Source organism: Nelusetta ayraudi, unplaced genomic scaffold (assembly GCF_046127955.1).
Source record: "Nelusetta ayraudi isolate G7.1 ecotype Tasmania unplaced genomic scaffold, CSIRO-AGI_Nayr_v1 ptg000042l, whole genome shotgun sequence".
NCBI lineage: Eukaryota > Metazoa > Chordata > Actinopteri > Tetraodontiformes > Monacanthidae > Nelusetta > Nelusetta ayraudi.
Genome location: NW_027466092.1, coordinates 5,481,540 through 5,507,387, shown reverse-complemented (window position 1 = coordinate 5,507,387; position 25,848 = coordinate 5,481,540). Strand labels below are relative to the sequence as shown.

General features: G+C 43.5%; 1 protein-coding gene across 2 annotated transcripts; it reads left to right on the top strand.

The window, feature by feature from the left end:
• Positions 1 to 275: 275 nt before the first annotated feature.
• LOC142893350 (arf-GAP with dual PH domain-containing protein 1-like) lies at positions 276 to 22,707 on the top strand. Of its 2 annotated transcripts, XM_076033836.1 has the most exons (11): positions 288 to 670; positions 9,627 to 9,754; positions 12,308 to 12,399; positions 13,945 to 14,027; positions 17,229 to 17,341; positions 17,649 to 17,795; positions 18,598 to 18,681; positions 18,777 to 18,839; positions 19,348 to 19,419; positions 19,506 to 19,734; positions 21,686 to 22,707. In XM_076033836.1, the coding sequence occupies exons 1-11, from the start codon at positions 577 to 579 to the stop codon at positions 21,712 to 21,714; spliced, it is 1,134 nt and encodes a 377-aa protein (XP_075889951.1). In that variant the 5' UTR covers positions 288 to 576; the 3' UTR covers positions 21,715 to 22,707. The 2 variants fall into 2 exon arrangements, with proteins under 2 accessions (XP_075889952.1, XP_075889951.1); XM_076033837.1 differs by lacking the exons at positions 18,598 to 18,681; positions 18,777 to 18,839; positions 19,348 to 19,419; positions 19,506 to 19,734; positions 21,686 to 22,707 and adding an exon at positions 17,868 to 18,518 and having other exon boundaries at positions 276 to 670.
• The last annotated feature ends 3,141 nt before the right edge of the window (positions 22,708 to 25,848 follow it).

Sequence of the window (25,848 nt, the reverse complement as noted above, 5' to 3'; positions counted from 1 at the left end):
TTAATTGGATTTATTATTATTATTATTATTATTATTATTATTATTATTATTATTATTATTATTATTATTATTATTATTATTATTATATTATAAGTACATATTTTTTTATTTATTTTTTTGTCTGTAGTCAGTTTTATTACCTGACACTATTGCTGCTTGAGCAGGCTCGGATGTGGTGTGGTAGTCTACCGCTAGATGTCAGGCTTTTACAACAAAGGGGAGACTGGACGGTTGGGTGCTCGGGAGGAGGCGTTGGTGATCGCCGTGATTATTATTCACTGAGTGAGACTTGCTAATAGAGCGATCAGGGTGGAGAGAGGGGAAGACTCACACACATACACATACACACACACGCGCGCCTATACACTTACGCGTGCGCGCACAACTACACAGACACGCACGCAAATAGAAATAGAAAGAGAAAGAGGCTCATCATTCGGCCGAGCCAGTGTGGGAGGAAGGTGACAGGTGAACGGCGTCTCGACCGCCGTCCGTCTCTTCCGCGCGTTTCCCGGCAGCGGATGTGCTGCTGCAGGTGTTTTCCCACCGCGGTGAGGCTGGACGGATAGAGTCACCATGGCGCTGGTGGAACCGGAGGGCAACAATCGACTCCTACAGGACGTACTGACGAGACCGGGCAACGATACGTGCGCGGACTGCGGGAACCCAGGTAAAAAAAATAAATAAATTAAAAAAAAAAGCTTCCCGTCCCCGGGAAGCTTCGTCGCGGGGGGTGGGGGGAAAGAACCGAATTCAGGCGACCGGACTCGTTAGTGCTACAGCTAATGTTGGGGAGGGGGGCAAACTAGCTGAGTGGTGCAGAGTCCACCGGGTCCGCTTTAAAGGACACCTGTATTTGAATACACACTTCTTTTTTCTTCTTCTTTTTTTTGTAGGTGTGTCGTTAACTAACGTTGGACTTAGCCCGCGCCATGGACTAATAACGCTTGTTGTCCGCAGTTGAGCCTCTGCGACTATCAGCCGGGTGTTGTTACTCTTACTGACTCTAGAATGTGTGTGTCAGCAGCTCGCACAGTAATTACTGCTCTGTGTTCTTTGTCTCGCACGTCTGTTTGCCATTTCTAGGACAGTCACCTGCCCTATTGGACACACACACACACACACACACACACACACACACACACACACACACACACACACACACACACACACACACACACACACTTTCTATCTGTCTATCTATCTATCTATCTATCTGTGTATGACATCTACAGCTTCATGTGTCCATTTGATTCCTCACTCCATCTGCACCTCAAATCCGTCCTCTCCCTCTCTCTCTCATTCCTGCTCCTCCTTTCTTTTGACCAAAAAATGGCTGGCAACAGTGGCTGTAACACTACGGGCCGTACGCCCAGCACTTGGAGCCGAGCCCACCCACGATGTCTGTTCTTCGGTTCTGGCTACAGCTCCTCTGAGGACTGGCTATAGCAGAGCAGCTCTCACAAATTTGGATGGTTTGTTCCTCCGAGTGGCAAACTCTGAAAGAGAGGGCTTGACGATGGACCAGAGGGGTCTTATCTAGTTGAAGGCAGAAGCAGAGGAACGGTGTTTGCCTCTGCTGCTGATCTTTGTGCTTTAAAGTATCTAAAAAATTATGATGCAGGGTTTTTTTTTCTTCTTTTTTTTGCTCTTCGCGTTAAACTTGAGCTAGTATAGATTGTTCTTTGTGTAGTGCAGTGGTTAGTGCGGGCCTTTCTGTGCGAGGTTTGCTTGTCCTTCCTATGCCTGTATGGATTTTCTCTGGCTGCTTCTTTCCACTGTCTAGAGGCAGGCTAGCTAGCTCCAAATTGTCCTCAACTCTGTGTTTTGACTGCTTGATTGTCTTTGTGTTGGCCCCGTGATGAACTGCTCCATGGTGTACCCCATCTTCACCCTACCATCACCAGGTTATGGCTTCAGCACCTTCTTAACCCCTCTGTGTAGGGTGAGCAGTCACAGAAGATGAAGGATTATTTTTCTTTTTCTTTTGGGCCTTTCAGTCTCAAAGATCACAAAAACAGCAATGACAAAATCACAATTCCATGTGTTTGTGTGTCGATTTCTGTTGTGTGGATGGAAACATTTTGCCAAACCCTCTCATGTGGACTGGAGAAAAGGAGAAAATTGTTAAGATACGTATCTGCATATGCATTCACATTGTCCAAGATTCTAGAATAAGGAATCTTAGCCAAGCAGTAAAATGTCCTTATAGAAAGTCAGCAAACATTTATGGGTGTTGTTAGTGCAGTTCATGCTTGCCTGCAGGGGGGGGGACTGTAATAACCTTTTACGATTTTCAGCTCTTCTTGTGCCACCATCACGTTAAAGTTTTACCTTGTCCAGTCTTCTTTTTTGGGTGGGTGTGAGGTCGCTTTTGTGCAAAAACTGTGATTTACCCAGCAATCTTAGGATTGGTTTGTGTTTAGTGCTAATTAGACACTTCTGTTGCTAAGTAAAGAACCAGAGAGCAGGAAAATCGGCTTAATGACTGCCACCCACTTAACCTTAAATGTGGCCTTTGGGAAAACATGTTTGAAGGCACCTATTTAACTTTTGTTTTTTGTTTTTTAACCAGTGATCCCTCTACCCTTGAGAATAGTAAATAAATAATGAATCATGATTGATCCACCACCTTGACTGGTCACTGGTTTTCAGCTTTGCAATCATTACACAAGCAAATCAAGACCAGGTGCGGCAATGGTGGGATGGATAATCTGTGATCTGCTCCAGTTAGCGGAGGAGTCAAACACTGTGGTAATTCCAGGGTAAACGACCGATCCCATCTTGGAACATCTCAACTGGTGACTAATATGTGCCCTCTCAATGCTCAACAAATGCTGAGACTGCCTCAAGCAAGGTACTTCAGACAGTCACAACTGAAGCTGCTCTTCAGTCTGGACTGAAACTCTGTTTGGATCCCGCCAGGATTCAAACACACTCCTTGAAATTTCTGTCCATCGGGCTGCACAAATGAAAACGTGCAAGGGCTGCCATCCATCACCCCAGTTGTTGTCTTTTTTGCGTCTTTGTTGCCACCAGAACAGGCATTCCTGAGGTCATTTCTCATCCCATAATGGTCAAGTTCTGAATTATTGATGCAGGTCTCTATCCCCCAAGATGGGGAAAGGATCAGTGGCCTTTTTCTGAGAAACACCAGCATTGTTACTGCTCAAAATGCCCCGAATCATTTCAACAAGAAAACATACAAACAGATGATGGCTTGAGACAAATTTACGTTTCGCAGATGTCACAAGTGATGGAAAATCAGATGAAGTCGAGACATATGAATGTGTTTGTCATCACGTTTGTCGTTTCATTAGTTCATTAGCTGTCTTTGCTTGTAATCTGAAATCAACATATAATTTACATTATTTAGGGCTGTATCAGGAGTTTCGTAATAATTCTAGAATCCATTATTAATGTTGTTTATAATGGTTAAGAAGGCCACCCTACAGTCAGGCTAGGAAATACAACGTTGTAGTACATAGACACATGCTGTACATTTTGTATAGTAATCCCTGTCTTCATACCCCTTCTTAGCACTCTCCTATATAATTTAACACACTGTCACTCTTTGGAATTGTATAACATCAGTTTCTCTTGTAAGACAACTAAATAACACCATAGCCTGTAAACACTACCTGTCATTAACTGGCCGGCCTTTTCCCAAAGAATGAAGTGTAAGTGATCATTGCACAGCTCGCACAGGCTGCCTTGTGTCATTGTTCCTCCTGAACAGTAAAACAGCCATCTGGGATTAACCCCACTGGATGCCAATGAGTTGTTGGAGGACCAAGATACACCCTGTACATTTTGACCCTTTGCGAACCACTACCACTAAACAATATGTAATCTTAATATCAGCATTTCCAGTTGTATTATTATTGGGGGGAAAGTCATTTGTGTCACTGGTAAGCAGTCAACTCGTTCTCTCGATCCATTTCACAGTTCCTCGATTCATGTTTGCAAAATTACTTTTTGTCTGAACTTTAGCATATCCGGCCATGTTCCACAACTCTTTCGTTAACTTGTAACCAACCTTTCTAACCTTTCCAACAATTGTGCCATCATTTTCACCTTTTCAAATTCCAATAAATCATATTCACGGTTTAAAATATTTAGTAAATCGGAAAAGCTAACACAGCATTGCAAGGTTCAATTCAGTTTTAATCTTCATTGATTCCATAAACGATACAATTCCATTTATCGACCTTTAAACTTTGAGCTAACTCATGAAGGAATGTGTTTATCACAGCTGGATGATGTTTGCACAGTTAAAATGCTGTGAATGTGCTCGGTTGGAAGCCTCAAGCTCTAGCAGCACAAACAAAATCCGATTGGTCTATTTGAACATGATAATCATAACTTTTACAAACACCTTCTCAAACACTGAAACACTGTTACTGGCACAGAAAACGTGACATTGTCCATCCATCCATTTTCGAAACCCGCTTGTTCCTGAACTCAGGGTCACAGGGTTTTGCTGGAGACTATCCCAGCTGTCATAGGGTGAAGGCGATGAGGTGAAGTCACCAGTTCATCACAGGGCCACATAGAGAGACAAACAACCACACACACACACACACACACACACACACACACACACACACACACACACACACACACACACACACATGCATGCACACGGGGACAATCTAGAGTTTCCAATTCACCTCACATGCATGTTTTTGGACTGCGGGAGGAAGCCGGGGAACCTGGACGGAACCCACCTTGCCACAGGGAGAACATGCAAACTCTACACAGAAAGGCCCGAGGCGGGGAATCGAACCCGTGACCTTCTTGCTGTGAGGCAACAGTGCTAACCACTGCACCAAAAGGAAATTTGGAAATGTCTTATCTGACATGCCAGATAGCTGAAACCAAAATAACGTCTTAGATAAAAAAAAAAAGCTAGAAAAACTGAAAGCTTCGTGCTCCACATGAGCTTTCTGTATTTCCGATTGATCAGGTTGACAGTCAAGACCATCACAACATCAAACATAAAGGGACAGCTCTACTTGGTTGTGAAAACACACATCATTGCTCAGTTTGTGCTTTGTCGTTACTGCTCCGCCCTTCCATACTTCTGGCCCCCCCACCCAATCTCTATCTGTGCTGCTGTTCTCAGTTGAGGCCGAGCTGAGCTGCGTATGGTACAGTTTTGCTGTAGCTCAGCACCGCCAGGTTCCTGCCCTTCGCTAAGGACGCACAAATGAGCCCACCTCTCCCCTCCCCCCAACCCCCTTGCCACCCTAGAGAAACGCCTCAGCAGTTCACCCAGCAGCAGGGCAAAGAGTTTTTCCTTTAACAGCAGAAACTGTGATTAGATAGGTTTGCTGTTGTTTTAGCCAGAGGTTCAGCTTTTCACCCCATTTCTGAACTTTCTTCTGAAAGCAACTGCGCAAGAAACATTTTGCTTTTCAGCTGCAGCTTTATGGCTGGACTGGAAGAAAATGAGGGGCGAAAAAATAAGATAAGGCTCTTTTTCCCGTTGAGGTGTATATATCTATATATGAAAAAGCTTTACCACCTTAACGCGGTAGCTTTGTCTCATTTATTTTGCTTGCATTTAGATAAGAGGAAATTTTGGGTGTGGATTCCCCGCCCACGTGTACACAAAACTCTGTCCCAAGTCTGTACTTTCTATTAAATTTGGATTTTAAATGACATCGAATTTTTATTTAACAAAAGCAAGAAAAGATGAATGGCCCCCCAGTGAGTCGCAGGTCATGCAGTTTGTGTTGTTCACTTGTTGTAGATATGAGATTTGATTGTACTTAAGGTGTTAAGAAGAATTTATTTATTCATACTATATTGATTTTCACATGCAAAATTCAGTGCGTTTCTATTTCACAAATGAGACGGGGCCACTTGAAAGGCGATGGAAGGAACGTTCCCCTTCCATCGCCTTTCACGTTTTGCCTCCCCTTTCCAAAAGTTGTCTGCATCCTCTTGATAAGACGGCTTTGTGAGATCGATCGAGAGGTTTTAACACTCGTGACCGTGTGACAAACACACAACAAGAGCTGTTTTCTGACTGAGGGGTGAAGTTGCAAAATGAATAAGAGCCTCTGGTGGGCGACATGGCTGCACTGTGGTTCGACTCCCCACCCGGGACCTTCCTCCTGTGGGGAGTTGGAACGTCCCTCCTGTCTCTCTCCAGAGTCACAGACCGGAGACGAGCTCATTGGGCGAACTGGCAACCCGAGCGGTTGGCTTGAGTGTGAATAGTCTTTTGTGTCTTTTTTTTATTTTTATGGAATGAATGGCTAGAAAAACATCAACCGTTTTACAGCACCAGCTGTATATGTGCACTGCAAATGCAGCACAAATCACCAAAGTGTGGCGCCTGAGGGTTCCGGCTGAGACGTGAGAGCAGCGTATCCTCAGCAGACCCCACCGTCTAGTCAGGCACAGAGGACACCCGTCCAGGTCCTGCATGTGGGTAGGGGTGGGGTTTGGGGGGGGGGGGGGGGGGGGTCGCTGCTGTTGTGTAAACGACCCTCCTCCTCAGTTACCCTGCCTGCGCCTTGCAGCAGCACCGCAGGCACCTCTTCTTTCTTCTGCGTCAATCAATCAAGAGCCTCCGCCGTCGCTCGCGCAGAAGCTCCGCTGCTCTTGTCTGGGTCACTCCTCCTCCTCCTCTTCCTCCTCCTCCTCCTCCTCCTCTTCCTCCTCCTCCTCCTCCTCCGGGGAGCCGGCTCTGTAGCAGACGTGGCTCAAACGGCGTGCACGACACAACAGAGTCTGTCTGCGTCGGGACCCCCCCTCCCCCTCCCCCTCCCCCTCTGCATCTGCTGTACACGGCTACCCTGTTGAGAAACATCTGCAGACAAACAGAGGGTGTGTGTGAGTGTGCGTGTGTGTGTGTGTGTGTGTGTGTGTGAGTGTGTGTGTGTGCTTGGTTTGTCATGTGGCCACTGTAATATACATGAGTGATGTCTGTTCTTCTGCAAGGCCTGACTGACTCAAACAGGGGGATGACCTCACCGCTAATAGCCTGGATGTGCGTGTGTGCGTGTGTGTGTGTGTGTGTGTGTGTGTGTCTCACAGGCTCATGTCTAGGTGTGTCTTAAAGGGACAGTTTGCACAGAAATTTGAAATTTCACCCGTGTCTGCTCCAGCGACCTTTCCTAAACCACAACCCCCCTCCGGGAAAGAAAATGCACCCGCTGCGCCTACTGGGAGTCGTGGATTAGCAAATGTCGCTAGACTCTCCACTGACGTAAGGATGAATAATACATGCTGCAAAATCCAATTTTGGATCTTTTTTATTTTTTTTTGGAGGTGGGGGGGGGGGTTCCTTTTTTGTTGTTGTTCACATCTGTCCCTCACTTTTGAAAATAACGTTTCAGACATGACGGGGAACAATTTTCATAGCTCCTTCTTTATCCGGGAGTATAAAATATTTAATCCGACTCCTCCATCACTTCCTCCTTTCTTATCTCTGCACTCTCCTCTGCAGCTCCCCTCCTTTCGCCTCTAGTGCATCTTCACTGGACTGAGGAGGAGGGACAAGTACAGGAGCACTTCCTTTTTCCTCCTTCGGCAACTCCTTGGAGTATTACGCACTGCGTGTGTGTGTGTGTGTGCGTGTGCGTGTGTGCGTGTGTGTGTGTGTGTGTGTGTGTGTGTGTGTGTGTGTGTGTGGCGGGGGGGGTCACATGGTTGCGGTGTGCCATGCACTGTGTGCATCCGCCTGCTGCGAAAGAAGGAAATGCAGAGCGACTGGGCCGATGGTCGAGCGTTTCCTGTTGGTTTAGTTAGTCTATGCACGCGCCACACTGCTCAGAAAGTGTGCACAAGCACAGCGCATGTGTCACGTGGGGCCGCTTCATAAACGTAACAGGACATGGGCTGGGTTTTTGATGAAGTTTTTAGGAAGAAAATGCCTAAATTTGTGAGGTGGACGGCTGAAAATGAGTCATGGACAGTGTTGATTGATTGATTGTCCACTGACGAAGGAGAGTCTGTCAGTATCAGCCCGGCAGCACGGCTGTGCCATGCGCCGCAAACTGCTGTTGTGTTGGAGCAACTAAGTTGATAGACGAGAAGTTAACCTTGTGGAGCAGCTGGATCATCTGGACCTGTTCCCCCACAGACACAGTTTTATTCCTGTCTAATGTTCCGTCAGTTCCTGAACCATCTGTCCTCCTTTGCATTCAGGGAGGCCGACGGTAGGAGATTGCGACATCACCGCCCCAACCTGTTTGGGTAGAAACAATGTGGTATTGTCACATCCGAAGTGGACCATAAACCAGACGTGAATCCTTTTTCTCCGTTTCTGCTGGATTTTTTTTCGTGGTTTTAGTAAGTTTTTTTTGTTTTTCTTAAGTTAGTTAGAAGCAACATTGAGCTCGTTACGCTCCAGGAAAAAGACTTATTATGCTGTGTGCAGAACTGAGGAGGTGTGACTTTCTTCTTCTGCTCCAAAAAGTGTCAAAACAATTCTGGATCTCTTTGTTTTGATGTTCTTGTGATTTTGACTTTTTACTTGCTCCAAACACATTGTTCTGGAACTCAAACCTTCACTCACCCTGACCTTTTCCCTGGTCAGTGACACCACAACCAGTCGGTTTGTTCCGATCCCTGTTTCTGTCTTATTGCCGCCTTGTTTTTGTCCCCTTCCAAAATAAATGTAGAAGGTTCGAGAAAGTGTCAGTTCCTGTCTGAAGTCAAAATCGAGTTCTAAACAGAGGGATAAATCTGCTGTTTTCATTTTTTTTTTTCCATGATCAGCTCTGCTCCACTGAAGTCGGGGGTGGAAACCAAAGATGTGAAAAAGAACGGAGAACAGCACCTTTAAGTGATTTGCATCGCTTTTCATGTGTCTCCCGAGCGTCGACTGCGAGCAGCTTATTTCTGCTTTTTGTTTGGTCTTGCCCTCTCTGTTCCTCATTTCCCGACGCTCGTCTCACTCTCTGCGGCCGCCTCCGACGCGCCGGGCCTCTGACGTCTGACAGCTTCAGTTGGAGCGACGGAGGCAGCGTGTAAGTGTGACAGAGTGACTCACTAACCTTTGCTGAACTCCCACGGATGCTCCCATGACTGTTCCTCTGTCCGAGGGTTTTGATGCTCTGTGGTTGAATCTCTGTCTCTGTGTATCGTGCGCAGCCGTGCGCGTGTGAATGCATTTTTAGAATGAGCTTGTTTAGACGTGCGCTTGAAGAAGCTGATCACTGCCTTCTGTTCGGATCAAATGGACTTGCGGTCTGCTTCCTGTCACTGAGCTGGAACAGGAAAAATCAAATTTCTTTCTGCCCTGCTGTCTCCCATAAACAGCAACAAGCCAAACCAGAGTCCTTTGTAACATCTGCTTCCTTTATGTTGCTGTTATTACCTCCTAACTGCCCCTGAGTCAGCACTTTCATTTTGTTTTGCTCTCTGAACCCCGAGCTGCAGATTTCTGCCGCTCTTCTTCTGACCAGCTCTTCTTCTGACCAGCTCTTATTCTGACCAGCTCTTATTCCCTCTTCATCGCCCACCGCTGTTGTCCATGGGCCTGCTCTGCCTAATTTAATTTCCTTTTCTTTCTGTGGTTCTGCCCCTAACCCCCCTGCCCCCTCTGCCTCTGCCGCCCACCTCCTGACTCTCACACCTACCTCTCTCCTCTCTGCCCTCTGCAGAGCCGGACTGGGCGTCGCTGACTCTGGGCGTGTTTGTTTGCCAGGCCTGCTCTCTCCTGCACCGCAGCATCCCCCACATCAGCCGGGTCAAGTCTGTCCAGGAGACATGGGATGCCAGTGAGGTGGAGGTATAGGACTTTCATTGCAGTCACAGATCTACAATTCTCATTGCATATTTTATGGCTGCGTTGAATTACAAGGAATGCATGGATAGATAGATAGATACATACATAGATAGATAGATAGATAGATAGAGTGATATTTAATGTAATGGCAGTGTATATAATAATTGCAGAAAACAAATTATGAAAAAGAATAATTCACAAACCATTAAGAGGGTTGCAGAATAAAAGTGTATGTTCTCTAGGAAAAATGTTCCATTGGTTAAATTAAAACCAAATAATATTGAGTACAATATACAAAAAATAATGTAAATGGAGTAGTTAACAGCATCGTTATCTGCATCAGCCTCAGAAGCGAATTAGTTTCCTGCTTCTGGAGAAATGGCTGATCAAAGTACAATTTATCACACTGTCAATTTCTAATACTGTCAGACCAAGATGACAATGTGGACAATTGACCTGGTTTTATTCATTTTTGGAGAATCAGCACTTTTTCATGCCATGGTGCTCGGTCAGTGACGCCACCACCGGCTAGATTGTTCTTCCCACCCACTGAAACGCCCCTCACAACTGCTTCCAAAAATTATGGAAGAACTGGCAAAGCATATGTCCCAGCAGGGAGCTGTAAACAATGGGGCCAGTGGTGTTCCGGTGTTTTCAAAGACCAATCACGCATGGCTGCTCCACCAGAGTTGGAGATGAGAAATACAGAAAATGGGTCCAATGTGGGACATTCAATGCGAGAGCATTTTAGTAAACAAGGCATTAGAACCATTTCACATCATATTTCATACGACACCATTAGGGAGAGCACAAATAAGACCTCTCGCTCCAATTATTGGTTGCCATGGAAATGGATTTCATCCCGATTTGGTTATTTCGTTTGTTGAACATCATGCGCGACTACTGTTAACTGTCTGGAATATTAAGCTGTGACTTGAGACAAACCAGTTCAGAGTAGTTCATCGTTTGTCTTCTACACATCATGTCTGCGGTATAAAAATCATTCATATTTTGGCAGTGGTGGGTGGTCGAGGCTAGCTAGGTCTTCTCTGCTGGTCTAAACATACTGAGAGAAGTAGATTTTCCCGTAAATATGATAATAAAGTTACTCTCCATCATCTGTTATTTTACATAAAATCCACTTGGTTGTGTTGCTTCCATTGTCGTAATTTACGGTAGAGTTCTCATCCAATCATATTTCAGCTAGCTTGTGTTGCCAGGTTCCATAAAATCTGCCTTAGGCCAGCAGAATCAACATAGCAGGCTCCCGTCCGCTAAAAGTGAAGGAACCACCATCGGTTGCGGCAGCCAGTCGGACCTCGAGTCTGCGATGCTGAGACCAGCTAGCTTGTTTTATGCTGAATTTCACTTCAGGACCGCTATCCCTGTGATTGGATAAACCCTGAGAACCTCTAACACTGAAGTCAAGCCAGAGATTTGGTGGCCACTACGGCGAACCCATGACGTTTGAAAGAGAAAAATAAAATTTAGTTATCACACTTTTATCTATTGTTAAAACTTTGTTGAGGATTCTCTTAAAATCGAATATTATTTGTCTGTTTTGGCAGTATCAGTGGCCTTAGCTACTTGAATTATGATTTCAATAATCTGGAAAATAAGTGTTGCTCATCTAGGTTACCTACAGTATATGAAGGTGATGTAATGTAAATGTGATTCTCTATGGATTCTCGAACCATGGAATCATATTGAGGATATCATGAGGTGTATCAGTTTAGTGTGGACTAAAATAACTAAGATAAAGACTAAGATAAATATGACGTCACTGATGGCCGAGGCCTGAAATGCAACGGCCCGCCACTGTATTTTTGGAACGGCTGTTTTCATGGGTTCAGTTTAAGGATTTTCGTTTTTTCTGTTGGTTTCTGCTGGTGTCGCCGTCAGCAGAGGCGTTTCGCAGCCATTTGACCTTCACAATAAAAGCCCCACGATGCTGCGTCGCCGCTAGAGAAGATGAGAGGCGTGTTGAGAGATTCAGGCAGCTGGACCGGACTCGGGGATTATCCTTGGAGAAATGCAGTGGAGGAGGAAAGGAGGGCAGGAGATGGGCACATTCCTCTACACTGTATCTGCCCTTAACCCAAATTAATCCTGTAACAGCGCGTGAACCTCATTGTCTTTGGAGGTCCTTTTATAGCTTTAATCCTCTGTGCTTGTCTCATGTGGAGGTTTTGAACGTTCCTCTCCTCTTTTCTAGGGGCGTCGAGCTCCTGCCGTTCACCATGCGCCACACGCTGAGGCCTTCTTTGGTGTATTTTCATTTGGAATTTCTGTATTTTCACAGCCACGCGTGTCCTTGTTTCATCACTTTCAGTGCTGACATTTCTTTTGTGCAGGTTCCCTTGAAAAGTTTTTGACACAATCAGTCTACTTTTTGAATACTTGCGTCTGGGTCTGAACAGGTTGCAGAAGGTTGAAATGAATCAGGCTTTTTTTTTTTTCTGAAGCATGGATTTTTAAAGACGCAGCTGCAGAGGAGCAGCTTGCGCTCTGTGTACGCTATTAATTTGACTGTTGTGTTGCTGTTTTTCCTCGTAGCTAATGGCTGCTGTGGGAAACAATGCAGCCAAGGCCAAATACGAGCAGAAGGTTCCTCCTTTCTATTACAGACCCACGCACACCGACTGCAAGTAAGTACATTCGTTAGTCGCAGAGCTCAGAACCACCAGTGGTGATGTGCAGAATGCCATCACCTTCCATGTCTGTTATCTGATATCACCAGTTAGACCTTCACTGTTCCATGTCTCTTACAACACAGAGGTGTGTTTAAAAATGTCCAACACAATGGATTTAGTGGCAAGTCGACCTTTGCAGTGTCTTGACTTGACATTTGGGATGGTCCTTGAGTACTTTGGTAACCTCTGTAAAACTAAACTGAGGTATAATATAATCTGAAACTATAATGCATGTAAACACTGCTCTTAAAGGGTTCTCAAGTGGGGTGCCACAGAATAACTAAATAATATTGGGTATTTTCCCATGTCACTTATGAAATTATATCGCTTATGTGCTATTAAACACGAAGTACGAAGTGATTTTCCGACGTTCATTAACCTAATCAATCAGAATATCTCAAGTTTCCCTTGCTGCGAATCTCAGGGAAAATAAATCGACCTGGCAAATCTGCCTATGTTACAGAATTCTGTTGTTACTCGCAGAAGCGTTTCCTTTGGTCAGTTCATAAAGCAGGCGTACTCCGAGCACCATCCTGTGGCTCACACGCCTCAGCCTTGAGCTGGACGCTGGAGCATAACGAGCTCAAGCTCATTCAATGTTGTCATGTAATAGAGTTGGGATAGCTATAGAAGGAAGGAAGGGGTGTACAAAAAGAGTCAAATGTAATAATAAAAAATATGTCATAATGTAAGATGAGTAAACTGAAATTCAGCATTTTATTTTAGGAGTGCCACCAATGAAAACATATTTACCCAGATGCCTTGAACTGTATAAGCAACAGGCTTTGTTACTGATTTGTCTGTGAATAACGTATAGCATTAAAAGCCTTGCATTTGAATAGAACCAGCAGATTGAGTACTGCAGATCATATTAATATGATTTACAGCATTTTCTCTGCTGCTTAAATCAAGTTGCAGCCTCCTATATTTGTACAAGAGTTTACAATCCACTGAGGATTAAAGCAAGTGTATGCAAAGGCAGTCAGATATTCTTAGGTATGAGGTCTAAATCTGTATCATCACTTTTTATCACTTCCCCATTTTGTGTATTAAATACTTCCTCTGAAAGTTCCCCCAGGGAAACCTCAATCAATAATTTTGTAGATCTTTTTTTATAATCAGTGGAGAATTATGTCAAATAGTTTATGACAATATGAAATTAAATCAGTTTATGGATTGCATGTTGACTTTTTGCCATTAACAGTGGGGTGATAGTTCCCTGACCCAATACCTATTACCATAAATTCTCGCAATTCCTCAGGATTTTTAGCGACCCTGGTGTTTATTTTATTTCCTTCATTTTCATAAAAATGTTCTCTTGGAACCACAAAAGCGAGTTTCCCCACTCATATTTATGTTAAATAGTCAGAGGTCAACCAGTTGTCTGAGTATGTATTTCTGTTCCGCATGACAGCCGACGACCGACATGCAAACTGTTTCTGTATTTTCTTTATGCTGAGCTGAGGTGACCACTAACTGTGAGATGATTCTTGCCTCCAGGCTGCTGAGAGAGCAGTGGATCAGAGCCAAGTATGAGAGGAATGAGTTTGAGTTCATCGAAAAACAGGAACCTTACTCTGCAGGTATGTTCACAATCCATGGCCATTGTGGATCAGTAACGGCCACTGAAAACGCCCTCCTGAAGCAATGAATGGTCTTGTGTTTTGGGGAAACAGGAAACCAACTCTTGTCCTGTGAGAATGAGGCATCGTACTTCATAAATTCCCTGTAAGACGCTGGGCTACTCGCCTTTGTATATTTTTATTATTATAGATACATTTTTATATTTGAATGTGCTTAGAAATGTGCTTAGTAAATAGCAAAAAAAAAAAGTGAAAAGACGTATGACTATGACAAACAACTTGTCCTTTGTTCCAGAACGCACTCAAACAGCAACCATGAAAAGTACAAAAGCAAAAGGAAGCCAAAAAATAAATCAATCCTGGCATCAACTCAAGTCTCAATAAGCATCCGTGTGAAACGCTAGACTGGAACTGATGTTAATGGGAGCAAAATTCAGGAAAGGGAGCTTTGATTCAGTAAAATGTATCGTTAAAGAATTTGTTTAGGCGAAGAAATGGTTCAGCTGCGCTGCGCTCGCCCCTTTTTGCTCCTGTACTGGTCAAAGTCACAGAAACGCTGCAAATAATACAAGTTGTTTCAGGCAACAGAGTTGCAATGATGTGAAACCGCGGACGCTCCGATGTCTTTCAAAGCCCCGAACAACTTGGTGTGAGTGAAAAAGAAAACAAAGGAACATTGATGGCCTGTTTGGGAAGGTGAAACCATTTCTTCAGGACTGTGCGGGTGTGGCAGGTCTCATTTTGACTTTGACGGCTCAGGCGTTGGCGGCTGCGGCGACAACGGCGGCACCAGTTCGCCCAGACATTTTAGAGCTGTCAAGCCAAACCCTCTGAAAACTCACCTGCTGTGGAATGTGGAAACATTCTGGTTTTCTTTGTGTCAAAGTAATTAACAAGAAATGACATGAACTGACTGGCGCAGACTGACTGTCCACACTGACTGCATCTATTTCCTGCACTAATGATCCAGTAACAATGCAATAAATAAAAAATATGGCACTTTGGCCGCGTTGTTTCCGCTGTTAGATTTTGACCTATTTGTGTCCTTTCCACGCAGACATAACAAACTCACGAACGCGTGCACGTGTGAACAGACACACAAGCGCCGCCGCGCTCACGTGCACGAGCGGTTGTGCCACTCTTGCGTTACTTGCTCTTCAATGGGCAGAACCTTGAAAGATCCTTGAGCCGATGTTTCCCTGCAGATGTCAGGTCCTCAAGGTTCATTTAGCCCCAAACGCCCGACGCCTCTTGCTCCAAAATGCATTTTTCAGGAATTCACCAGTGTGTGTAAGTGGCTGCGTATGCGTCCCCACGGTCAAAGTGCATGTTGAAGTTGCATTCAAACCTGTGATACTGGCAATTTCTTTTGTCAAAGAGTGCATATTTTAAACAGGTTTTTTTTTAATGCAATATCATTTTTTAATAAAATTTTTCAGGAATTCAAAGAAATTCTCCTTTAATGGAGCGTTTCTGCGGGTGTGCATGTGTGTCTGCTTCAACAAGTAACCTCTGTCCTCTGAACGAGACCTTGAAATATGAGCTGACGCACAAATATCGGGTGCTAACAACATGAGGGGCTGCGTAATATACACCCTTATCATCAGCGTCACCCAGTGTCACCATAAAAGTTTATTGCAGGGCCACACAGAGGGGAAAAAACGAAACAGCCCTCCACGCTCGCACCTGATGATATAAATCAGAAATGTTCTCCTGCGGTTGCACACATTTGCTCCTCATTCCATGAGTGATGAGTCATGGCATGGAGGTCACCCAGTGGCTCCGTCTGAGTGTTTGTGAGTGGACGACTTGCAGCAGCCTGCTCTCCGCTGTTGTCAATGTTAATATCGATCCGGTGTACAGTGGATCGGAGGAAGAGGAGGAGTGTCGTGTATTAGAGCGAGGGTGGGGGACCGGCAGGCCGATCGATCGCTGAGGTAATGCCTGCGTCGGTGAACCTGTCGTGTCAGAATGTCCCGGCAAGACAAAAGCATCGAGTTGAAGGAAGTGAATGCAGAGGACAAGAAGACAGAAGAGAGGAAATCAATGGCAGCGAGTGTTTGACTGAGTCAATGAGCAAAGGGCAGCCAAGGCAGGAAACAGTCATAGAGGAGTGTAATGGAATACAGTTGAAATGAGATTAATTATTATTTTTCCTTTGGCTTTAAAAAGCTTTCGGAATCCAGTTGTTGTTGGGTTTTTTTTGCGAGGTTAGTTCTAATTATGAATGACAGTTAAGCTCACGCCGCTAGCCCGCTAAGCAGCTAGCCAAGGCCGTTGTTCCCATTAGGAATGGCCGCATTGAGCCCCACCCATTAAATGTGTTGGTAGCCAGATGAAAAAAAAAGAAAACAGCTCCCTATATAAACTCCCAGAATTCTCTAATAATTAGCCAGACGCGATAAATATGTGAAAAATAGCGGTGATGTTCTCTGAAAGAAAGGGGATAAATCCCAATATCTTTGCGAGTAATATGTCGAAAAACCGAAATGCAACTTATTCTTTGCTCGAGTAATAAATCTGAGCTAACTCTTCTTCTCAGATCCTTTGATTTCGTTTCAGTTTTTCTGGCTGTGCACACAGGAGAACATCTCCATCTAACCTCATCGTACGGCAATTTTCTGCACAGTCACTTCAGGCACGCGTGTTCCTCTTTCACCGTCATAGTAAAACACTGTGGACGGCATCATCAGTCAGATGTGGACGAGCCTCCACTTCAGAGCACCAGCTGATTGCGCTGAGGTGTTCGTCTCCCTTTTGAAGCTGCAACAATAGAGCCAGATTAGAGAGAAAACACTTCACATGACCAACACACAGGAGGAGAGACGCAGTGCTGCCAGACATTTCCCAAAAATAGACCAACGAAGAAGAAAAACGGAGGCATTCCAGAATATAAATAGAAGGGATTTTCATTTGAATGGCTTTTCCAGTCCCCATGTTCTGTGGTTCAGAGAAAATCAAATGTCTGTGTGTGTAGAAGTGTCCAGTTGCCCGCGTCCTGCACAACTCAGCACCATCTTTGATTTTTTTTTTTCTGCCTCCTCCAAGGATCACTTTACGCCAGCCGCCGTACAAACTCTCGCCGCTGCCGTCACACGCTCCACCACGGTTTAATCGCATCATCTGATTGGCTGTGACTACGAGCCTTGCAGCCACACAAAATCTCTCCCCGTCTCTCCCCCTCGCTCTGTTTCTGCCCAGGCTACAGAGAGGGGTTTCTATGGAAACGAGGCAGAGACAACGGTCAGTTTCTGAGCAGAAAGTTCATCCTGGCGGAGAGGGAGGGAGCGCTCAAATACTTCAACAAACAGGATGTGAGTGAAATAAAAACGGGTCGATTTAAAGGCCCAGTGAGTAGCTATTTCAAGGGGGGTCTGCTGTCATGGAATGGAATTTAAAAATGTCATGTATGTGTTTAGTTGGATATAATGACTGAAAATAAATTGTTACGTCTTTCCTTTCACATGAATATGCTTTTATATTTAAATATACATTCACCCACTTGTATGGAAGTGGCCATAATGTGTCACCATATATCTGCAGTATCCCAGAAATATGGATCTGCTCAGCGGTTCAGGATTTCACGGGCCTCATTTCATTTTTCTGTCCTCCTTCGCCAAGGCGAGGGACCCAAAAGCCGTGATGAAAATCGAGACCCTCAATGCCACCTTCCAGCCGGCAAAGATCGGCAACCCGTGCGGCCTGCAGATCACCTACTTGAAAGACAACAGCACAAGGAACATCTTCGTCTACCACGGCGACGCAAAGGTCGGTACAGCTCACTGCTTGACTTTTGTTAAGGAAAAGCGAAGATAAAATAAAAGCCTTCCCACAAGGTAGTGGCCTGGTTGTTGCAAGAGTCACGACAGGAGTGGCTCCAACACTGGGCTCTGCAACACGCCTGGAATACTGTGCATGCTGTCTGTTCTCCTAAACACACTCAGAGGTGAAATTTGCTTTAATAATTCATTTGCTTTTAGCTTTTTCTGTAATCGTGCATCGGAGGCTTCACCAGCGTGCAGCCTCACTCAACATTTTGGGTGTTTTTTTTTCCCCAAAGGTGATATTTTTGCTCACTCTAACAGGCGGATAATTTCAAAACACACCGATATCAGAATACTCCTGGAATTTTTTTTTTGGGTGGATTCAAAACAAACCTGCTAGCCTTAAAAGGCAAAGCACCCTCTTAGCATGCCGTGTGTGTTTCTGGGGGGAGAGAAACAGAAGGCTGCAGGAAGAAAATGCTTTTTAATTACCATTCAGGGAGCAGAATAGAACCCCCCCCCCAACCCCCTCCACCAGCGCCCCCTCTGCTGGCCGATTAATGCAACTGCCAGAGCGGGTTCATTGGGTTCGTTCAGCATCGCTGTCACTCGGAGATATCGACAGCACTGCAGCATCTGGACACCACATCACTGTGTGCAGGCGCAGATAGTGTCAGAAAAAAAAGAAGCCACTTGGCTCTCTCCCAGAAACCAACAGCACACACTGTGAATAGATGGAGTGTGACAGTGTGCCTTCCAGCCGGACATGAGTGGGACTGACGCTGCGTGCTGGCTGTTGTTTCCAGGAGATGGTCGACTGGTTCAACTCCATCAGGGCGGCCAGGTTCCACTACCTCCAGGTGGCCTTCCCCGGAGCGAGCGACGAAGAGGTGAGGCGCAGTGGAGTCCCTCCCCCGCATCAAAAATAACATGTGAAATGCAGACTTTCATGGATGTCTTTTTATTTTTTTGTGCAACCCTCTAGCTGGTGCCCAAACTGACCCGGAACTTTATGAAAGAAGGCTTCATGGAGAAAACGGGTCCCAAGGTCGGTTCCTTGCTTTTTATTCACTGTGTGGAGTGATGTCAGGATTAATGATGGCATTGGACTGCAGTTTAAATTCATACATACGGTGTCCATTATTTTCTTATAAATATGATTTAGTATTTAATGTATCCACTTAATATTTTTTTTTCTCTGTCATTGTTTCAATTTGGGGGATTTCTATAAATCTTTATGAAACCTTTGTCGTATGTATTTCTTCTTGAAAACATTTACTATTCTGTCAATGGGGATCCATACAGCAATTTATGTCAGTGTCAAAATTATTATATTTCAGGATATTTTTGTTTTGATAATTTGTTTTGCGTTTTGGGGAGAATTCGTAAAGCACCATCATGCATTGCTTGGAAAAAAATTGATATTTACACATTTGTTTGTTCTTTCATTCCGTCATTAATTCATTCAAAAAAAACTTCCATATAAGGAAATATCATGTATACAACACTGTACAAAGAACTTTATTCTTGCGGTTTGCTCCTCTGCTGGTTCACAGCACACAGAGGGCTTTAAGAAGAGATGGTTCACCATGGACGACAGAAGACTCATGTACTTCAAAGATCCTCTGGTGAGCGGGTGCCTCCCTCTCTTGGCCTCCCTTTCACCTCCGGGTCATGAACGTGTTTGCTGACCGGACGTGTCTCCGTCTCCCAGGATGCGTACGCCCGCGGCGAGGTGTTCATCGGCAGCAAGGAGAACAGCTACACCGTCCTGTCGGGGCTGCCGCAGTCCACGCAGGGCTACCACTGGAACCACGGCATCACCATCGTCACACCGGACAGGAAGTTCCTGTTTGCCTGCGAGACGGAGGCGGAGCAGAGGGATTGGATAGCCGCCTTCCAGAGGGTCATCAACCGACCAATGAGGCCACAGGAATATGCAGGTGCGGGAAAAGTCAAAACTTTTAACGCAAGGAATCTCTGTCAATTTTTTTGTGGTACTTTTTTTCTTACGTTTTACTTTGTTTTTAGTTTTAATTATGAGATTTATTTTCAACAAACAGCGATATTAAGCCATATGTATTTCCCCCCCTGGTCTTTGCTTGTTTAGTTTGCTTTATTGTCCTTGCTGCAAATAAGTGGGATGTACCACAAAATATGATTGTAAAGGGGATTTGAGAGAAACTGTCCTTTAATTTCAAAGGCTGTTTTTAGAAAGAAAAAAAACATTTTGTCTAGAGGAACCTGGGAAAGAATCAGGTGTTTGGGGGAAGGCAGAAGATAAAAAGAGTCATTATTGCAAGATCCTACAAGTTTGTGTGTGACAAGTAAAAATAGACAGATAAGGGCTTTTGCAAAAAGGGAATCATTTTGCTGCCCAATTACATTTTGATTTTCATACATGTACATATATATGTATATATATATATATATACATACATATATATTTGCAAAAGCACTTATCTGTATGCTGGAAACCCATTTTACGTTAACATGGTTAACATCTTAACACATGAATGGCTGGACTGTGATGTACAGTAAGACTTATAAAAATGAACAAGACTTTTATAATCGGTTTCCTATTTTATATTATGTAGGCCCCAGGAAGATTAGCGACCACAGCTGTGGGAGCTAATGGGGATCTAAACAAAGAAATAAAGAAAATAAATATTTCAAAGGGCCAGTAGCCAAATATTTATTAGTCCTCTTTTTACAGCCTCCCTTATCCTTTTCCGGGGACCTTTCACATGTCTGGAAGGGACAAAAACAAGTCAGTCACGAGGCGATATTAGATGACAGAGCCAACACTGGACTGGGCGTGGCTTTAAGAGGAAGGCCTGGCTGCTTCCTTGCCTGAGCTCCTCCATGTTGTCGGACCTCCGTGTCCAACATCATCTTCTTTTGTCTCTTTGGCACCGCTACAAATATAAAGAGATATAAAGAGACGAGTGTCCTAGCTAGCTTCTCACAGCCAGGCACTAGGTGTTGATGCTGGTGTGAGAAGTGCTGCCATGACATTTGTAACACTGACATACTGAACTACTCCGATCCTATCCAATATCAAAAAAATGTATGCTCTTTCGGTGCCAAATTCCAATATCCAAAAAAGTAAGTCTTTGCGTCTGTGAGCCAATAATGATTTGGCGTCTGTGTTACAAAATCTAAAGTTTTTGGCAATTGGATATTTAGTCACATAAACCTCTGTTTGCATTAGCGTGAAAATCAGCGTCATGCCAGAGCGGTCTAAAGTGTGACTCCACTTCACCAACGTGGATAAAAACAAGGCAAAATGCAACAAACTTTATTTGGAGGAAATCCTGATGTCACTCGCTAATAAAATGTAAAATTTGAAAATACAAAAAAAAAAGAAGTTTTGTGCTGTAACTGCCGTGTATTTTTGTTGTTGTTCAAATTGGTTTAGAAACATCTTGTATCAAAAAACATATTTTTCTGGAACTGGTATCAAAACTGGCAGCGTATCAAAACATTTTGAATTATACCCAGCCCTAGTTATCATAACTCTCACTGTCTCAGTGGAAGGTGCCATTCTCACTATTAATGTGAATATCGTCATCAATCATAAAAATGCTTTTGAAACTATAATTTTAAGATATCTATATCGATATATCGATATAGCTATATGTATATATATATGTATATATATGTATATATATATATATATATATATATATGTATATATATATATATATATATATATATATATATATATATATGTACATATATATTTATATACACAAACATATAGATATATCAATATATCAAAACCAAGGTATCGAAATTTGATTTGAATTGTAATGTAATTTGGTTTAGAAGCTCTTTAAAAGTTGTTCTGTCTGTCTGTGTGTCTGTCTCTGTGTCTGTCTTTCCTTCCAGTGGAGGCCCATTTCAAACACAAGCCCTGAAGAGACAAGCAGGAAGCCTCTGCTCAGCTGGATCCGGCCCGGTCTCATTCAGATCAGAGACGCCCACAGATGTTTGAGCCCAGGGGGAGGAGGCGGGACCTGGAGAGTTGGGGGACGGGCCAGGACGAGGGCGGTTGATGGAGAGAAAAGAGACAAGAGACAAGCAGACTTGCGTCGACCTGTTGTGAATAAAACTTGAACCTTAGCCTCAGCAAAAGGCCCAGAAACGCTGAAAGACCTAAAGTAAATGTAGATGATGTCATCACTACTCTCTCCAACCAACCAATCATGTGCTGTACGTCGTCATCCCCCCTCCCCCTCCCACAACCCAGTCTTGTGAATGGTCCATGCTCCCTGTAATCTATTGTAATTATGTAATCTAGAGTCATTTCACCGGTTGCTTAACAAAGACGATGCATTGTTAATTTATTGAATGTACAGTTTTGATGATAGTGGCTTATCGTGTGTGTGTGTGTGTGTGTGTGTGTGTGTGTGTGTGTGTGTGTGTGTGCGTGCGTGTGCGTGTGTGTGTGGGTGCGTGCGTGCGTGCGTGTGAGCATGTGGTGTTGTGAGGTTCAAACCCTCCGACCACCTGACACCCTGTTGAACCTACAAAGTGCAGTTATAACAACAAATATGCATAAAACACACAGACACCCGAGCGCTCAGATTTTCACTACGGCAGGAGGAGGCTTGTCTGCGTCCGCACCCCAGGTACTGTTGTGACATCAATCCGATGGCTGTTTTACTTATTTTCTTATGCTGCTGATCACTCGGAGTCATCCCTGACAATCATCGCTGCTTTATGAGGATAGTATTGTGACAGGATTGTAATTTAGAAAACACATCATTAATTTTTTTTTTTTTGTTTTTTTGTTTTTTTGGGTGCAGGGTTGACGTTTTGTTTTTAAGACTTATTCTGACTTTTCAATGATAGTGATGGTTTGATGCATTATGTCAGTCCTAATATAAATACAGATGAACCTAAAGTTGTATGGCTGTCCTTGTTTTTTTTTCATACACATAAGCGCAAAAGAACTGATTATGACAAATTGCAGGCCTCTACAGTCGATAAATTATTCTTTTTAGAAATGCCGATAGCATGAATATGTTTTTTCATGTACTTGGATGTTGTATGTTTTTTTTCCTTTGGTAACATCTTAAAGTTACACATTTGCAGTCTTGTACTTACGGAAGCGTATTGCATTCACTGGGCAAATTTTTTAAAAAAAATGTTTTTCAGTGTAATTATGTCTGTTTTTCGTGCTAATTTTTTTTCCGCCCTGTTTTTCGTGCTAATTTTTTCCCGCCCTGTTTTCCCCGAGTTCCATTCTTTCATTGAGAGCTACATATAATGCAAGCAAACATGGCCAGCTTGTTCAGTTCAATCAAATTCTATTTTGACATGGGTTTGAGACACTGGGAAATAGTCCTGTCTTTAAGTGACATAGATGGCATTACAATTAGTTTATCAACTTTACGTAGGCATCTGAGGACTTTGCGGTTGTTTCGAAGGAAAGCCCATTCAGATATTCTCGACATCGCAATGTTTCTCCGGGATCAATTGGATAGATATGGCATCATGGCTCCATGGATACAAAATGATGCATTTGAAGTGCATTCAGACTGGTTACGTGTCACCACCGTAGAGCACATCCATGTCGTAGAGTCACCCGTCTACTGTTTTCTCGCGGTATTTCAAAATAAAAAAATAAAAAAACAGGATGGAAAAAAATTGACACGGAAAACGGGGCGGGAAAAAAAATGAGCACGAAAAACTGGGCTGGAAAAAAAATAGCACCAAAAACAGACATAATAACACTGAAAAACAGATTTATTTATTTTTTGCCAAGTGAATGCAATACCCTTCCGTATGTACTCCCATCGTGAGCTGATAAACCTAAAGGGGGAGGGCGGGGGGTAAAGAGAGAGAGAGAGAGAGAGAGAGAGAGAGAGAGAGAGAGAGAGAGAGAGAGAGAGAGAGAGAGAGAGAGAGAGAGAGAGAGTAAGAGAGAAACAGTTGCATAAATAGTCCAGCAGATGGAACTCTCTTATTAGGTATGATGGATCACACATTGAAACCTCTTTTTTCAATCTGGCAATGAGAGGCATACACTGAGATATACGTGCAAATTCTCCTTTCAAAGTCTCATATGATGCAAAATTCACATTACCGTGTATTCCAGCGGTTTTGTGTCCCTATCCAGTCAGCGCACGCCACAGTGATGAGTAAGGTCCGTCGTTTACTTTTGCTTACTGAACTTTTCAAGAAGTGTGTGCAAAAACATCCAGCTTGGGAAATGTGCGATGTCACAGGGAGGAAACTGATACAGTAATTCTCAAATTGTCGAAGAGGATAACGAACACAGATAAATTAAATACAATGTAAAAAAAAAAAAAAAAAAAAATGAAAACGGGCATTTTACAAAGGAAACAAAAACAAAATACTGTAAATAAAATAATATAAAAGGTGCATATGAGTTACAAAGTAAACAAGACACTTAAAACCACATAATGGAGCATATTGCTCGTTATTTTTATTTCTTAAAACTTAAAAAATAACTTAATTAAAACTTAACTTATTTTCCAAGCATTTCTGTAATTATCTACTTTTTTGAGACATGAGAAAAACCAACTTAAATTCGCTCATAAATCCAGTGAAGGAAGGCGTACAATTTCTCCATTTGGCACAATGTATATGGTATTTACCCAGTAACAGTATGTTGCACCCCCAAGGTAGCCAGATGATACCTTATTTTGTCTCCTGTTCATACAGGCCAAATAAAACCTCAGTTTGTCAAGACGATAAAAGCACAAGTGTGTTGGCAGGACGCTGTGATCAGATAGCTAGTTTAATTCTACTCCTCTGTGGTTCTGATAGACAACGTTTTATAAACAAGTATGAGGATTCATGTTACCTACCTTGTGCCCACCCTCTAACTCTAGATTAAAAGTATCTTTGAGGTTTTTTATTCCAAGGTGTTTTGCCGTTAACTCTACCTCTGAAACAGGTAGCAACATCACTGCAAACCGAGTTGAAAATAAAAGAAAAATCATGAAAACATATTGGCAAGGGCTCATGGAATAACTTCTCGAATAGGGTCTATTTTTATCATTAAACAGCACATTAATTTGATTATAGCAGGTGGAGCTCATCCGTCTCTCATAAAACAAGTGTCTTATATAGAAAGCTGGACCTTCCCACCAGGAACTGGTCTGTCGGTGTAAATGTCACCTGATGATCTTGCCACTCCTACACAAACCTCTTCGTAGGTGCAGTCGCTCTGCGGCCCTTGGGAGTCATGGCTAAGTCAATGTTGCCCCTGTCTGGTTCTGTTGCTGTAGTTGGCAACCAGAGTTGTCATGTTGAGCTGGTCGGACAGTGAAGCACTGAGAAACGGTGGGCCGACAGGAAGTATTTAAAAAGGGTGGGACCTGGTAGCAACCCATCCAGCGCCAGTAAAACTGCTGCCTCAATTTGAATATTCCACATATTTTTTACAGGATTGACATTCATTATTTTCAGTTTAAAACACATCCATGTCAGACTTGGGTTTTTGTAAATTGAAACCTTTTCATTTTCGCTATGGAGGGCTTCCTGTGGTTAATTCGGTTGCCTGGGAACAAGCCAGTCCAGCTGTTAGGTCCATCAAAAACCAACGGACGACGCTAGCCGCTAGAGCTGCAACTGTGAAATTAGCTAATCTCCTCACAGGAAAACCAGCCGGAACAGCTGCTGGACTGGAAACAAACTAGAAGTGAAGCAGCAGAGAGCAAATGGTTCGCAGAATGACCCAAAAAGAATCTCAGGGAGAAACTATCCTGAGTAATACCAACTTTGGATGTAGCAAAGCATTTCCAAGACTATTCTACCAGGATCATGAAAGTTCTTAATAATATAAGTGCCTTTTTAATGTATTTTGATTCACGTTGTCCTTTTCTAACGTAGACAGCAGCTTGATGTCAGTTGTAAGCTAGTTATTTAGCTTAACCGTAAAATGGCTGTGTCGGATTTCAAAGAATCACTGGACAGCTGCAAGCTCATTCATGTGCTACTGCAAACCTACTTGGTACATCCATCATGACGCTGTAGTAACCAATAACCAGCATAAAATGTGGGCAGCTCACACATGG